This window comes from Gobio gobio (assembly GCF_949357685.1).
Source record: "Gobio gobio genome assembly, chromosome: 22".
In the NCBI taxonomy this organism is placed as follows: Eukaryota; Metazoa; Chordata; class Actinopteri; order Cypriniformes; family Gobionidae; genus Gobio; species Gobio gobio.
Window position 1 is genome coordinate 4,214,200 of NC_137118.1, and position 15,721 is coordinate 4,229,920.

General features: G+C 37.9%; 1 protein-coding gene across 8 annotated transcripts in view; it reads left to right on the plus strand.

Annotated features, from left to right (window-relative positions):
• fez1 (fasciculation and elongation protein zeta 1 (zygin I)) overlaps positions 1-14,950 on the plus strand; it is a gene marked incomplete at its 3' end in the record, with an annotated part of 34,403 nt that extends 19,453 nt beyond the window's left edge. For 2 of the 8 annotated variants that reach the window (XM_079804588.1, XM_079804586.1), the window contains exons 4-10: positions 1,529-1,615; positions 6,155-6,320; positions 9,193-9,467; positions 11,103-11,183; positions 11,279-11,354; positions 11,500-11,565; positions 13,775-14,943. In XM_079804588.1, the coding sequence (XP_079660714.1) occupies positions 1,529-1,615; positions 6,155-6,320; positions 9,193-9,467; positions 11,103-11,183; positions 11,279-11,354; positions 11,500-11,565; positions 13,775-13,791 (768 nt within the window). Of the gene's footprint in view, positions 1-1,528; positions 1,616-6,154; positions 6,321-6,593; positions 6,645-9,192; positions 9,468-11,102; positions 11,184-11,278; positions 11,355-11,499; positions 11,566-13,774 lie in introns of all 8 variants that reach the window. The other 6 variants (XM_079804591.1, XM_079804590.1, XM_079804584.1 and 3 more) reach the window with 5 other exon arrangements.
• Between the last annotated feature and the right edge of the window lie 771 nt (positions 14,951-15,721).

Below are 15,721 nucleotides of genomic sequence, written 5' to 3' on the forward strand. Positions count from 1 at the left end.
CCGAAGATGAACGGAGGTCTTACGGGTGTCGAACGACATGAGGGTAAGTAATTAATGACAGAATTTTCATTTTTGGGTGAACTAACTCCTTAAAAACATCACATAGACACACAAACAACATTAAAAACTTGAATTTCACTACAGGATGACTATACACAAGCAATGATGGCTGCAGTTCATTTAATGGCCACCAGTGTTGCTAAAAACAAGGATTTCTGAATTCTACATATAGCCCCTTTAATACTCAGCAATTTTGATATTGTCATTAATATCTTATGTTAAAGGGTTAGCTCACCCAAAAATGAAAATTCTGTCATGAATTACTTACCCTCATGTCGTTGGACACCCGTCAGACCTCCGTTCATCTTCAGACACAAATGAAGATATTTGAGTGTAAATCTGATGGCTCTGAAAGGCCTCCATTGGCACAATGCACTTTACACTCTCAAGACCCTTAAAAGGTACTAAAGACGTCGTTACAAAGTCCATCTCACTACAGTGGGTCTACAATAACTTTATGGAGTGAAGAGAATAGTTTTTGTGCACAAAAAACCCTAAATAACGACTTATATAGTGATGACGATTTCAAAACACGGCATCATGAAGCTTCGAAGCGTTATGAATCAGTGAGTCGAATCATGATTCGGATCGCATGTCAAACCGCCAAACTGCTGAAATTTGCCGATCCAAACTGCTGATAAAATATCTTCATTTGTGTTCTGAAGATGAACGGAGGTCTTACGGGTGTCGAACGACATGAGGGTAAGTAATTAATGACCGAATTTTCATTTTTGGGTGAACTAACCCTTTAATAATATCAATCCATTAATTTTAGTTAGGGTAGTTTGATAATAATATAAATTATATATATATTAATGGAACTGAATAAAGTTTTTAAAGAAATTACCATTGAAGCACTGGCCAACGAAAAACACTTTCTCTTAATTGAAAAGGCATTTATTTCCTGCAGCACTATCTGAGAGCACAGCCTTGCCCTCTTGATTCAGGGTGTGGTATGTTTATGCCAAATGGACAGCAAATACAGTCACTCGCTGCCAAAAGCCCAACCTGATCTACTTTCCCTGGCATTCAGCTGGTCACATGCTTTGCAATAAATAGTTCAGACATCACAAAAAAAAAAAAAAAAATCCCACAGACGCTCTGAATAATGTCACCATGACTGATCGGCTGACATTTATGTATTTTCTTTATATTTTGTCATCATGTAAGATGTAGATGCTGATTATCAACCAACGTGATTGGTTAGATGACTCTGGGTAATCTAATAGTGTTCGATTTTGACTAGTTTTAGCAGTGAAGTACAGTAGATGAGAAGTCAAGTTTTTGTTGTACATTAATGCGGGCTAGTAGAGCTATGTAAGCTACATTTGAAAGCACTCTCCTCAGCACATTACCAGCGAGCGTAATGGAACTATATGGAGCCATTACTCTCTACCATCTTATCCTATTGATACTGCTAATGCTCCTAAACATGTTGTGAAAGCATTTCATTGTCTTGGCTTTAAAGATACATGAAAAAGATGAGGATGAGATGAACGAGAAGAATGAAAATGCCAGTTTTCTGAGTGAAGAACCTCTAATTACAGCGGATCAGGTGAGCCTAACCTAAACAGATGTGGTGCACTGGTAAAAATAAGAGAAAAAAAGACTGAATATATGCTTATTTACAGTGAAGTTTTTTTTGTCGTCTGTGATTTAATCATTAAAAGGTAGGGTAGGCAATTTTCCGAGAGGCTAGCAATAGCAAGCTAGCTTTGAAAGCATGAGATCCCACCCTCCCTTCAGAGCGTCTCCAAAGCCACGCCTCCCCCAAAGAGACGGCGTTAAAATACCTCATGTCTCAAAGCACATTACATTACAATAATCATAAACAACTTAGAGCACTGACCTGTACCACCTGACTGCTGCAGACTTATTTCGCCGTTGATAGTGTTGCCATTGAAACACATAAATTCGAGTCGTGAACCGCTTCGAGTATAACGTCACGGGTTTCCGGTATGAACGCAGCATGAGCTCGTTTTGGTTCAGGGGGAACTATAAAAGGCGGTTTAGAGTTGGGTACCAGTTCGTTGCCAATACCCAACGGTACCTTTTTTTGGTACTTTAGGGATGTTTCTCTCAATAACTGTACAGAAACTGTAAGTCATTTATAGCAGTGTTATTGACATTATGCCAGAGCTGCCTTGGTCGCTGTCTGCCATTGTCTGTGATGTTTGTATACTGTAATATTTACCTGTTAATAGTAGGATACTATCTACTTACTGTAACTAATTGAATTCATAAAAACTTTCTATGAAATGTTGTATTGTATTTAATATTCACAGACACTAGCTTAATGTGAATTGGTACTCTGTAGCACCAACGTAATTCGGTCGGTGCCCTTAAAAGTACAGAGTTCGGTACACAACCCTAGTTGACAGGCAGCGACATCGGACCGAAGGCAATGATTGGACGAACATTTTATGGTCCTACACCTTCCACAGACGATATATTTATACATATAAATACATTTAGACCATTAACTTAGTGATGCTATCAGGATGTGAAGAGACTTTAAACCAGCATAACCGCCATAGACTGTAAAATAATATGGACGTAGTGTCCGTGACGTCTCCCATAGGATTCTGATGAGCAGTTCTGAAGTGTAAAGTAGGGACGAGCTGCCCGTCGCCATCTTGGCAGCGCATCACTCCCGGATAACAGAAAATGGGCAAAGAGGCGGGACGTGGGCGGAGCTGAGGTGATGCGATGACTAACAGACAGCAGACAAACGGCAATCCACCTGTCACTCAAAGTGGCCACGCCCTTAATTATCCAGAACTTTAAGGCTTTATATAATGTAAACGAATGAGTTATAAAAAAATTCACCCTCCTCACAGTCGTCATGAAGGGCAAAATTAGCCGTATAGACCAAAAACACAATTTGTCCCAGACTGTAAACATGTGTTCTTCTGCTGTAAAGTTGGGCATTTTAACATGAGCTCAATGAGATTCTGCTCCTTCTGGAGTCTGTATTGGCTTCAAGAGAAACTGCGGGAGGTTGCCGCTTGATAACCGCCTACTAGGGCTATTATTTTGATAATTGATTAGTTGGCCGATAATGTTTTTGATTAATCGGATAAAAAGCCAGTTTTTTTTATTTTAGTGACAAAACACATTATTCCACATCCTGCCCAATGCTGTCCTTCAAACAACAAGCCAGCTGAGTGGTATGAATACATACATAGTGAATATATCTACCCTTACATAAATTAACCATGGTTTTACATCGAATAAGACAAACAAAAACAGGGTAATACCACGCCGGCGCTTGTTCAGTGAAGTTTAACACAGACTGTCAAGCAAAATGCAAATACAGATGAGGATATAACTACTGTTCTCTATATAGATCAGTGGATATAACCTGTAAAATGAACGTTTTGCGCTGAGGACGCAGACGCACACACATCTGTCAAAGTGCATGACAGGGTATGTTAAACGCTAAGGCATTCGCTTGAAGCTTAAAGGGATAGTTCACCCAAAAAATGTCCATCCAAGATGTAGATGTCTTTGTTTCTTCAGCAGAACACAAATTAAGATTTTGAACTCCAACCGTTGCAGTGTGATAGTCGTGTAATGATGTCAATGGGGATATCTTAGAGTATGAGAGCAATGAGAGTAAAAACACATAGACATACGAATCCTTATTAAACCATGCGGCTCGTGGCAACACATTGATGTCTTAAGACACGAAAACGATCAGTTTCTGCGAGAAACCCAACAGTATTTATGTTATTTTTTTACCTCTTATCAGACGAATGTCATCTAGTATTCCCAGCGTCATAACTTCCGGCGAATAAGGTCAAAATACTGGCGCGATCAAAGATATATATACGTAGATGCCTCATTCGCAGGCATGTATGTATATATCTATGATCGCGCCGGTATTTTGCATGTATTTTGGCCTTATTCGCCGGAAGTTATGGCGCAGCGATGGCTGATGCAGAGCCATAGAAAAAAATTAAATACATTTTTAAATATGGATATTTTTCTTCCACAAACGCATCGATTCGCTTCAGAAGGCCTTTATTAACATCCCGGAGCCGTGTGGAGCACGTTATTTGACAGATGCATTTTTTATGGACTTCAAAAACCAAGCAACTATTACTGCCATTATAAAGCTTGGATTAGCCAGAGCATTTTTAATATAACTCGGATTTTATTTGCCTGAAAGAATAATGTCATATACACCTCGGATGACTTGAGGGTGAGTAAATCATGGGCTAATTTTCATTTTTGGGTGAACTATCCCTTTATGATAAACAATTCTCATGTTTAGGGCACTAGGATCATGTACCTTTCCTGGATCAGCTCACTCTGTTTCCACTATTTCTAGATGCACATTTTGTCCATAGAAATGCGTTATTCAGTGCTGTACTGCGACTGGTGGAAGCTTTGAGTACAGAGAGCAGACCAGACTAATTGATAATGAGAATCATTATCGATGATTTTTATTATCGATTTCATCGACTAGTTGTTGCGACCCTATCGCCTACCCTGCCTTTAATGCTTCAAAAGGTTAATAAATTAGTGTGGCAGCATTTTATTGTTGATAATGGGTGATCAATTTAGCCTAATAGAGACAGAGCGTATTTAGGCCACGCCCACACCGGGGGGGTAAACAATCCAATGCTCTCCATTGACTTTGTATTGTGTGAGGCTGCCTCCTTGTCATTTCGTACTTATAACAAAAAACAGAACAATGTCTAAAAGCTGCTATGTGACAGGGTGTACAGCAAACAAGCTAATAAACACAGAACTATGTTTTTATAAGCTATACAGAGATACAGAGTATACAGAGAGTATACAGAGATACTATAACCCTATTGTTTTATTCATATTTTGAATTAATTTTTATTGTCACATTTTCCATTTTAGTCATTTGTATTATTGTTCTTCTTCTTATTATTTTAAATAGACTATGTCTATAGCCTATAGTTTTTATTTGTATTTATGTTTTACTAATTTTAGTACAACAAAGAAAATGAGAAATGTTACCTTGGCAGCTATAACAATATGGGCTGTGTTATTTCAGTGTCATATTTTTTAAAAGGTGGGTTAAGACATAAGAGTATAATATGGTGTAAAGTTGTGTGTAAGTCTGTTTTATGTTTTATTTTACCTTCTGATTCTCTCTTTTTTATTATTAATTTGTTTAAAATATATTTTATTTATATTATTTAATATTGATATTGAGGTCAAACTGTGTTGCCAATTTCTTTATTTTACATTGTGAACCTTTTAAAGTTTTGATATTTTATATTATAGTATTTTATTTTATACTTACATTGAGATTCTGTGTGAAAAAGTGTTATTTGTTTTTATGTTTGTCAAGCACTTTGAGTTTGCATTCCATGTATGAAAAGTGCTATACAAATAAATGTTTATTATTATTATTATTATTAAGCTGTCCACCCCAAAAAACGAGAGTTTAAGGAGACAAATGGAAATAAGACGTGAAGCATCAGCAGAAGGAATGGGTCCATTTTGGGATCATGGTACTCCGTATGCCTATGTGTGCAGTAAACATTTAGTCACTGTTAAGTCAAATATCCAAATGTCAGTTTTATATATTATATTTCCTGTCTCTGATTACGTTCCCCTCTAATGGGCGTAGTTCTCAGTGTCTCAGTTAACATGTCTCAATTGCCTGTATCCACTTTTGTGTCCTTAAACGCTCTGTTTTTGGGTCAACAGCTTATAAAAACTTCTGGGTTTTTGGTTCTGAGTTTTTTAGCTTGTTTGCTGTACACCTTGTCACATACCAGCTTTTAGACATTGTTCTGTTTTTTGTTATAAGTCAAAAATGACAAGGAGGCGCTTCACATAATACAAATTCAATGGAGACGGTTTGATTGTTTCCAGCGTGGTCTTCAGATTATGACGCATGTCGCTCTGTCTCTATAATGCATTTTAAGGTTTGTTTAAATCGAGCAGGTTTACACTTGAACAGTAGCCTAGTCTCAAAGCTTTGCTAGATTTAAAATCAAGTGTGCTATCTATTCATCAAAAGCATGAATTCAAAGCTACAATTCTGCATGTCCTCAAAATTGTTTAAACGGCCACTGAAATCTGTCATTTATTCCCTCACCAGGTGATCGAGGAGATTGTGGAGATGATGGAAAACTCACCAGATCCTGGAGAGACGGAGGAAGAGGAGGACGATGAAGTCGGGGTCTCTTCCTCTAACAGCAGCCCTTCCCTTCTGGAGGAAATCCGCATGCTGTCTCAGGCCTCCAACAACAACTGCTCTTATGAAGGTGCCCGGATAAACCTGCGATCAAGAGATATACGTGAACCTCGGGATGACTTTTTACTATGTTCTTCAGATGGAACTAGTAGTAAAAAAGTAAATGTTGTTAGTATTTACATGGACAGGTGACCGATTATGTTTATCTTTATGGTTAAAATACAAAGCATGATAATATTACTAGATCAAGGTCAGTGTAAACGTGCTTTACATCTCCCCAGGAATAGAAACAGGTGTGTATTGGTTTCTATTTTAAAGCGGTGGTTCCGTGTTTTTTTTCTAGGCTTGGTTGTGTTTATGGGGCGCAGTATAACATGTCTTAAAGCAGCACTAGGTAACTTTTCAACCTTCATAATATATTTTCAAAACTCTTGTGATGATACATCGACTTACAATAGGTTGAATGACACGTCTGCCATAGCCTGACGGGGTCTGTATCGTTTTTAATCGTACTTTTAAACTTCGGGTTTCGGGTAGTAACCCGAGAACAAAAAGAACTACAAAATTCGACTGCTTTACGGCATATACGTCACTTCCACCACCACCCCCACTTCCTTAAATTCGGACGTGCGTGAAAAAATCGCTCGCAAATCATTTGTTTGCCGAATGTTATAGTCATGGCCAAAGCAGCACAGAAAAATAAGAAAGCAAAGGTTTTGTCTGAGGAAAGCAAAAAGAGAAAACGAGAAAGTGATCGGATTAAAGGCAGGACGAGGATCAACATTGGGCAGCGTTTGCTCGTTGGCGTGAGCTGAAGGAGGAGGGGCTACATTCTTGCAAGTAAATACGTAATACATACAAAATCATATTTTAGGACACCTAACATGTCTGTGATATTGGTTTATTTGTCTTTCCTCAAGCTTTAATGCAAATCGATTTTTCGAATTTGCAGATTCATCTAGGGTAGCTTGATATTATAATATTGACGATATATGGTTATTTCCTACCACTCAAACATTGAATTGAAGTATCATATAGATTCTGTAAAACGGGAACCAATAGACTAGGCTACTATAATGACGCTGGCTTGTAAACATGAGCATCGCGATCATTTGGCGTTTGAAAAAAAATAAAACCCATGAAATTGTATTCATATGACATGCTGAAACATATGCCACTGTACCTGGGATGAAGACATTTCACACGCGACGCAAGCAGAACACGCATGTGAACTCCTGCAGAGTTCAGGGATATCATAGTTGTCATGTCAACAAATGCACGTGCGATGCATCCCCTGATGTAGAGTGACCGTTTACGACAGTAGTAGAGGACAATACTGTTTCACAACTGTAGGGGGAGCCCGAGAGCAAAAGTTACCTAGTGCGGCTTTAATACTTCTTTTTTTTTTAAACGCCGTATTTTTCTTATATTTTCCACACCGCTTTCTCCACTGTCCTTTGAACGGCTTGTTTGCTTCCTGCTTCTGTGAAGCCCATCCCTCCGAAAAACGCAATGGTCTTAGATTGGTTAGATGGCCAAATGTAGTTTGTAGTTCTGCAACAGCTCTCTCTCTTTCGTAATGACTGCGACGTGGCCTCGCCCACTTTGTTGCGTGTTCGCGGGGGCAGTGTTTATGTTAATAGCAGGTGTTTATGATGTCACAAACCCGGGAAGAAGCTCGTTGTAGTCCAAACCGGCCGTTTTTGTAGGCAATGAACTGCCATAACTTTAAAAGACAATATCTCAGTTTGCATTGAACTTTCAGCGCTGTAACTTTGCAGATACTGTTTATGCTCAAGCAGCAACATTACACACTAACTAAAGTTAAAAAAGTGAAATTGCATGCAACCACCCCTTTAACCCTCATGCACTGTTCGATTTCTGATTACACTCCTTACGGTCCGGGTCAAATTGACCCTAATTGGATTCAATACAATTCCCCAAAAATCACACTATGAAAAAACACATACAATCAGGTACAAACAATTCACTTTTAATATTAAAAATATATAATATATATAGATAAATATCTGAATTTACGATTTATAAAAATACTTTTAACCACTATTTTTAAGATTGGCCCTTAGGACACTTTCCTTTATACATTTAGAACAATAATATCTTAGTCTAAACCTAAAGTAATGTTGACCAACTATATACCATTTTAAAGCTTTCAGACTCTAGTTTTCATATTTGGTGACTGATTTTCAAAAGAGATGACAGAGCAGTAGATAAATAGCGATAGATTGGTCATTTGTGATGCGGTGCCAAACTATAACGCGCGCTCTGACTCTTTTACCCACAAACAGAGAATGAGAAAAGTTCACACAATTTCAAGAAAAACAATGTAGGTTAGATAGTATTTCAGATAGATTGAAAAAAGAAATTATAGCTCATTTTTACCATTTGTGGCATTCAAAAAATATTTCTGTATTGAAAAAAATGGGGAAAAGCTAATTTTTTTTTGCTTCATAGGTTAGTAAAAAACTAAAATAACAAAATATAACCAAGAAATGTTATTATTTTGGGTCTCTACAATTGCCTTAGAACATTAAAATATGCGGGTCAAATTGACCCGTGAACATCACGAAACAGCCGGTTGAAACTTTGCATGCATGTTCATGACCCTAAGTGAGAAAAAGTCACAACATTTAAAGAAAAAAAAACATAGGTTAACTGATATTTCTAACGACTTAAAAATCACAACGGGTCAAATTGACCCGCAACATAACACAAGGGTTAAACCGTGTTGCTTCAGATTCCCACGGACATGAGAAACAGATCATGTTTTTGAAACCAAAGATGCAAGTGGAACAAAAGTGAATGAAAAATAGCCTGTCAACTGAGAAATATTACATTAAAGCCCAACATTAGTCGCGCTCACAGTGTGAACGTCAAGTGCTTTGCGAGTCTTTTGAAACTGGATGCTGTTCGTCATGCAGGTCTGAGGCTGATGCCGAGCTCGGCGCTGCTTGACATCTTATGTCGGATGGAGGCGGCGATACGGGAGTATTCGGAGGAACTGGTGGCTCAGCTGGCCCGGAGGGACGAGCTGGAGTTTGAGAAAGAGGTGAAGAACACCTTCATCACGGCTCTAATGGAGGTCCAGAACAGACAGAAGGAGCAAAGGGAGCTGAGCAAGCGCAGGCGTAAGGACAAGGCCATGAGTCTACAAGGATCTACCCGCTCCGAGAAGATTGGGAGCATGCCTGCGAAAGTAAGTAGCCGCATGATATTTACCTCCAATCAGTCTCCAGACGCAGACATCTCTCTGTGCGGTTAATGGATCCCGGCCCATTACTCGTCAGCTGCACTTAGCATTTACTGGACGAGAGGAAGCATTCCCCTGCAGGATGAGCTGTGAAGGCAATCCTGGCTTCCTCTTACAGTAATGCCGCTGTGATTCGATTACATCATGCAAGCGACTCCATCCCCTGCATCAACCCTCACACGGATGGGTTGATCATTTTAGTCATTTTGTGACAAATTGTGAAATGTGACACTTTTCCTGAACTCGGAAGCCTGGGATTTTAGCCAATAAAAGTGAAAGGTGTGTTTTTGTCAAAGCTGACAAAAGAAAAAGAAAGTAACATTTAAAGAAATTTACATTTTTGGCCATTATTATAAAGCTGATAAATATTTCATGACTGATAACTGATAAGAAGGCTGATATTATTCTTTTTTTTTATGGAGCGACGCTTTGTGCACTGGTCAGTCATGCTGGGACAGGAAGGGGCCGTCCCCAAACTGTTCCCACTTAGTTGGGAGCATGAAATTGTCCAAAATGTCTTGGTAAAGCATTAAGAGTTCCTTTCACTGGAACTAAGGGGGCAAGCCCAACCCATAATCCCCCCTCCACCAAACTTTACACTTGGCACAATGCAGTCAGGCAAGTCCCGTTCTCCTGGCAACCACCAAACCCAGACTCCTCCATGGGATTACCAGACAGAGAAGCGTGATTGGTCACTCCAGAGAACACGTCTCTAATGCTCTAGAGTCCAGTGGCGGCGCGCTTTACCCCACTGCATCCCACGCTTTGGATGAGCTTTTGGATGAGCTGCTCGGCCATGGAAACCCATTCCCTGAAGCTCTACACACAGTTCTTGAGCTCATCTGAAGGCCACAGAAGTTTGGAGGTCTGGAGCTCTTGACTCTGCAGAAAGTTGGCGACTTCTGTGACCCTCAGCATGTGCTGACCCCGCTCTGTGATTTCACTTCATGGCTGAGTTGCTGTTCTCAATTGCTTCTAAATAATTAGCCAAGATTAAATGTTATAATCCTATATTCCTACTACTGTTATTATTATTACCAGTAATTTATTTCATTATTTTAACTTAATTTACAAGTAAAAATGTCAACAGCCAATTACAGCCTTATGCTGCCTTGCGCTTACGCTTCTTTACTTTGAATGGGTGACGTCATGCTTTACATGTGTCCGATCGCCTATGCAAATACCCTAGCGCAGACTCTAGCCAATTGTGTTCATGCAACACCGGAAAAGTAATGTGATTGGCAGTTGTCACTATGAGGGTCGCGTCAGCACCAGCTTCAGACACGCCCACCACCAAGCGTCAACACCGAACGCAGCGTTACTGAGCAATGCTGCAAACCGTCCCTTTGCGCCACCTGGTGGTGATTTCATGAACGAGTGTCACATGTGATATGATATATATATATATACCAGTATATATATATATCACTTGCTGAAATAAACCTAAATATGAAATCATTTCACAGCATCAGTTCTAGATCTCCAGTTGAATTTATACCAGCTCTTTTCTCTAACTTGGACTGTACAATATGTGAGCAGAAGCCTGTGGTAGTAAATATTTCATATTTTAATGCTTTCCAGCGCTTCAGCATGGAGGGTCTGTCCAACATCCTGCAGACAGGGATCAGACAGACCTTTGGGACCTCAGGGACAGAAAGACAGGTGAGGAGGAGCATTTCAGTTCATAATCTATACAGTATGCAGATATAAAATCTGATCATAACTGTCTGATTTTTTTCTTCATGTGTGGTCAAAAGTACCTAAACACAGTCATCCCATTTGAGAAAAAAGGGACTCCTCCATCTGTGGATGACTTGCAAATGCTCACAAAAAGTAAGTGTACTAATAATTCAACTGTATAATATAGGGTGTATGACGCAAGCCATGCCAAGGGAAAGCAAGAATAAATGTGCACCTTGAAGGTTTTGAATAAAACGATCTGCCAAATGCATAAATAAAATGTAATATTGTTTTTCAGTTCTTTACGCCATGAAAGAAGACAGTGAGAAGGTCCCGACCCTCCTGACTGACTATATATTAAAAGGTAAATCTAAAATATATATATATTTTTTTTTATTGTTTTATGAGGTTTTTATTGTGATCGTTTTATATAGTATTATTATTTATTAAGAGAATTTAGAGAAACTGTGGCTCTTAAATAGATAAATATACACTGCCGCCCAAAAAATGGAATATAATAACTTTTTGCATAAATTTTTGGTCCAGATCTTGTATGGCCAATGCAAGAATCCAGCGCTCTGTAAAGTCTCATCCCAAAGACTTTCAGTGAATTTAAGGTCTGGACAATTCATGTGTGAAAATTATTCTTTCTTGCTCCCTCCCAACCATTCTTTCACAGTTTGAGCTGATGAATCTGACTGATGTCTTCCTTTCTGGGCTTTGAAAGTGTCAGAAATCTCTCAGATTTCATCAAAAATATCTTAAGTCGTGTTCTGAAGATGAACGAAGGTATTATGAGTTTGAAACGTCATGAGGGTGAGGAATTAATGACAGAGTTTTCATCTTTGGGTGAACTAACCCTTTAATAATTATTAAATTATTTAAAAAAAATGTTGTTTTATTTGTAATTATTTCATTTTGAGTAATTTAGTCCTAATTGTATTATTTAGATAAACAGACAAGCAAAAAAAGAATAGACAAAAAGCTAAAATAATACCAAATAGATGTATCGAGATAAAAAGTGTCCCTGCTTAGATAAAAAACTTGCATATAGGTGCATATTTAAAAAAATCCTATGCATAGACATCCAAAAGTGCTTATTATATATGTACCTATTTTATAGTGTATAATTTCAAGTGCCAGTGCATAGTTCTTACCTAATGTTCACAGTTTTGGTTGTTATTCAGCCATCTTTTAAACTATTTAAAAACGAAATAAAAGTGGAGGTGAATCACTGCAATAATCATCCAATCATTGACTCTTAAAGGGATAGTTCACCCAAAAATGAAAATTAGCCCATGATTTACTCACCCTCAAGTCATCCTAGGTGTATATGACTTTCTTCTTTTAGACGAACACAATCTGAGTTATATTAAAAATGTCCTGGCCAATCCGAGCTTTATAATGGCAGTAACTTGTCGGGTCGTTTTTCCGACCATAAAAGTGCATCTATCCATCATATAACTGCTCCACACAGCTCCGGGGGTTAATAAAGGCCTTCTGAGGTGAAGCGATGCGTTTGTGTAAGAAAAATATCCATATTTAAAACTTTAAAAAAAAAATATCTAGCTTCCGCCAGATCGGAAAAAAGTGTAACTGCTGTGCAATGTCGTCAGACATAAGCGTAAGCATTTTGAACTGTGAGAGGCGCGTTACACTTTTTCTGTAGGTTGAATACAGAAGGTGATCTGATGGAAGCTAGATATTTTACTTTATACATTTTTAAATATGGATATTTTTCTTACACAAACGCATCACTTCGCTTCAGAAGGCCTTTATTAACCCTGGGAGCCGTGTGGAGCAGTTATTTGATGGATAGATGCGTTTTTATGATGGATAAATGCTCTTTTATGATGGATAAATGCTCTTTTATGATGGATAAATGCTCTTTTATGATGGATAAATGCACTTTAATGATGAATAAATGCTCTTTTATGATGGATAAATGCACTTTTATGATGGATGGATGCACTTTTATGATGGATAAATGCACTTTTATGATGGATAGATGCTCTTAGATGCACTTTTATGATGGATAAATGCACTTTTATGATGGATAAATGCACTTTTATGATGGATAAATGCACTTTTATGACGGATAGATGCTCTTTTATGATGGATAAATGCACTTTTATGATGGATAAATGCTCTTTTATGATGCTCTTTTATGATGGATAAATGCTCTTTTATGATGGATAAATGCTCTTTTATGATGGATAGATGCACTTTTATGAACTTCAAAAATTACCTGACAAGTCACTGCCATTATAATGCTTGGAAGAGCCAGGACTTTTTTAATATAACTCTGATTTTATTCGTCTGAAAGAAGTTGTTCATATACACCTAGAATGGCTTGAGGGGGATTAAATCATGGGATCATTTTCATTTTTGGGCGAACTATCCCTTTAAGCATTTGCCTATTTAAATCCAAACAGCGACTTTTTTTGGCCGGGCAGAGCGGATATAAGATAAAAATTGTACTTTTGAGATAATAATGCATTCCAGCTTAAATATATGTATGAAGAATATTTTATTCCAGACTTTTAATACTTGATCCCGCCTCCGTCCTGCAGTTCTGTGTCCCACCTAAAGTCCTGAGCGTGATCTGCTGTCGGCGAGACTGAGGCCAGGTGTGTTCGTTTCTCCTCTCGGTTCTCCAGCCCAGCTGCATGAGCTCCCTTACCCAGTATCAGCAAGGGACCCTGAACATCTAACCATCCTTCTCTTGCTTATCTAATGACCTTTGACCTTGCTCATCTCACTGCCCTTCCTGCATTCACATATCCACGAGGTTCATACCACAGCGCCTGGTGCTTTACATGTTTTCTACTATGTACGTTACTTCGGGCCAAAAGCCATACGGAACGTGTAAGGGTAACAGGTGACCTATAATCGGTTTAACTCTACGATCAGGTACTATTTTCATTTTGAAAGATATGCATAACATAAGGCATTTTCCATAATACACGATAATTCACATCCGTTCTGAACACAGGTGACGATGAGAAGGGCATTATTCACGATCTTCTGAAGGCGCAGATGCATTGATTTCGAGAGCACATTTGAAAATAGTCCATCCAGACATTCTGCTTTTTGCCGTTTTAGTATTGTGGCTTCATTTCAGCCGAGGTTGGTTGAAGATTCAGCATGTTTTAGTGTTCTACATTAATGCCAAGTTATAGGGAGAAACCTTGTGACTTTTCTTATTTTGGGTAACCTGAGATTATTTCTTTTTTTCATCCTATGTATGAAATATACAGTTCTACATAATGTGGTTTCTTTGATGATTTATTTGTCTAATAAAACTTTTTTTTAATTAACATTAACTGTCATTCATAACTTGTGCTTACATCTTTAATGTATATATTTCTTATTTACAAAGGGACATGGAGGAATGTGAAGTATTGCTGAGTTACAGTTCCAATAAATGTCAAACCCTGTGAAAGCCTGAATGACTGATTCATTGTAATAACACACCATTCCACTAGAGGTCAGACATAATATGCAGATAATCATAAACTCAAGCTTTCTGACCGCAGCATCCAAGAGGATTTTACATGTGTAATATGGTTTGTTAACCCTAATAAACATGTGACATCAAAACTGTTAATAAATCCATTATGATTCAACTCATTGTTATGGGGGGAATAAGTTTCCAGAGTCAATTGTATGCGAGTGACTTCTTAAACCAGTGTAAAAAAATACAGTATTTTGTTTTATTAAAGGGTTTTTAGTCCCCTTGGACTGATATTCACGGGCTATTTTTATTACATTGTTCATTTTGGCTGTTGAATCATCGGTCATTTGATTTAAATGAGCACTACATTGTTTAAAAACAATATTTGAAACATAACTAGATAAAATATAAAAACAGGAATGAATGTTTGCTCATGTAAACATCTTGACTATTCATTTGTGGAGAACTAGCTAACTTACACTAGCCACAGTCACGTTAGCTTATACTGACACGACAGCTTAGCTATTTATATTAGGCCTAATATATAACGTGTCATGGTTTATATTTTCCGAATATTATTAATAATGGATCACTAGAAATGTCATAAAACAGTAACTGTTAGCTTACCTTCCGCTCTCTTCTTTTTAAAGAGTCAACTGATTCTTCTTAACCTTTCACGTTTCCATAGTAAAGTGGCCTAAAAATAATGTGCGTTATCTTTATATGGACACTTTTTTATTTAGTTTAGCTTTTTGCTCACCAAAACGCTTAATTTTAACTATTAGACAAGGCTCTTAGTTAGCATTAACATATCTTCTAAACAGGTCATTAACGAATTAAAGGCACGATATGTAATTTCGCCACTAGGTCGCTTATTCAAAACAAAGGCGTCTTGACGATGCCTTGATTGTTTCGAGGAGCTTATGGTAAGTGTGGTATTCATTCTGTCGATGAATGTATCCAAACAGTTGCTCACCTGTCTAATCATAAAACACAATATATTAAAGAGTCTTTGGTGTTTCTATGGTTTATCAAAATTGGTTTATCGAAATCGACGGTAACG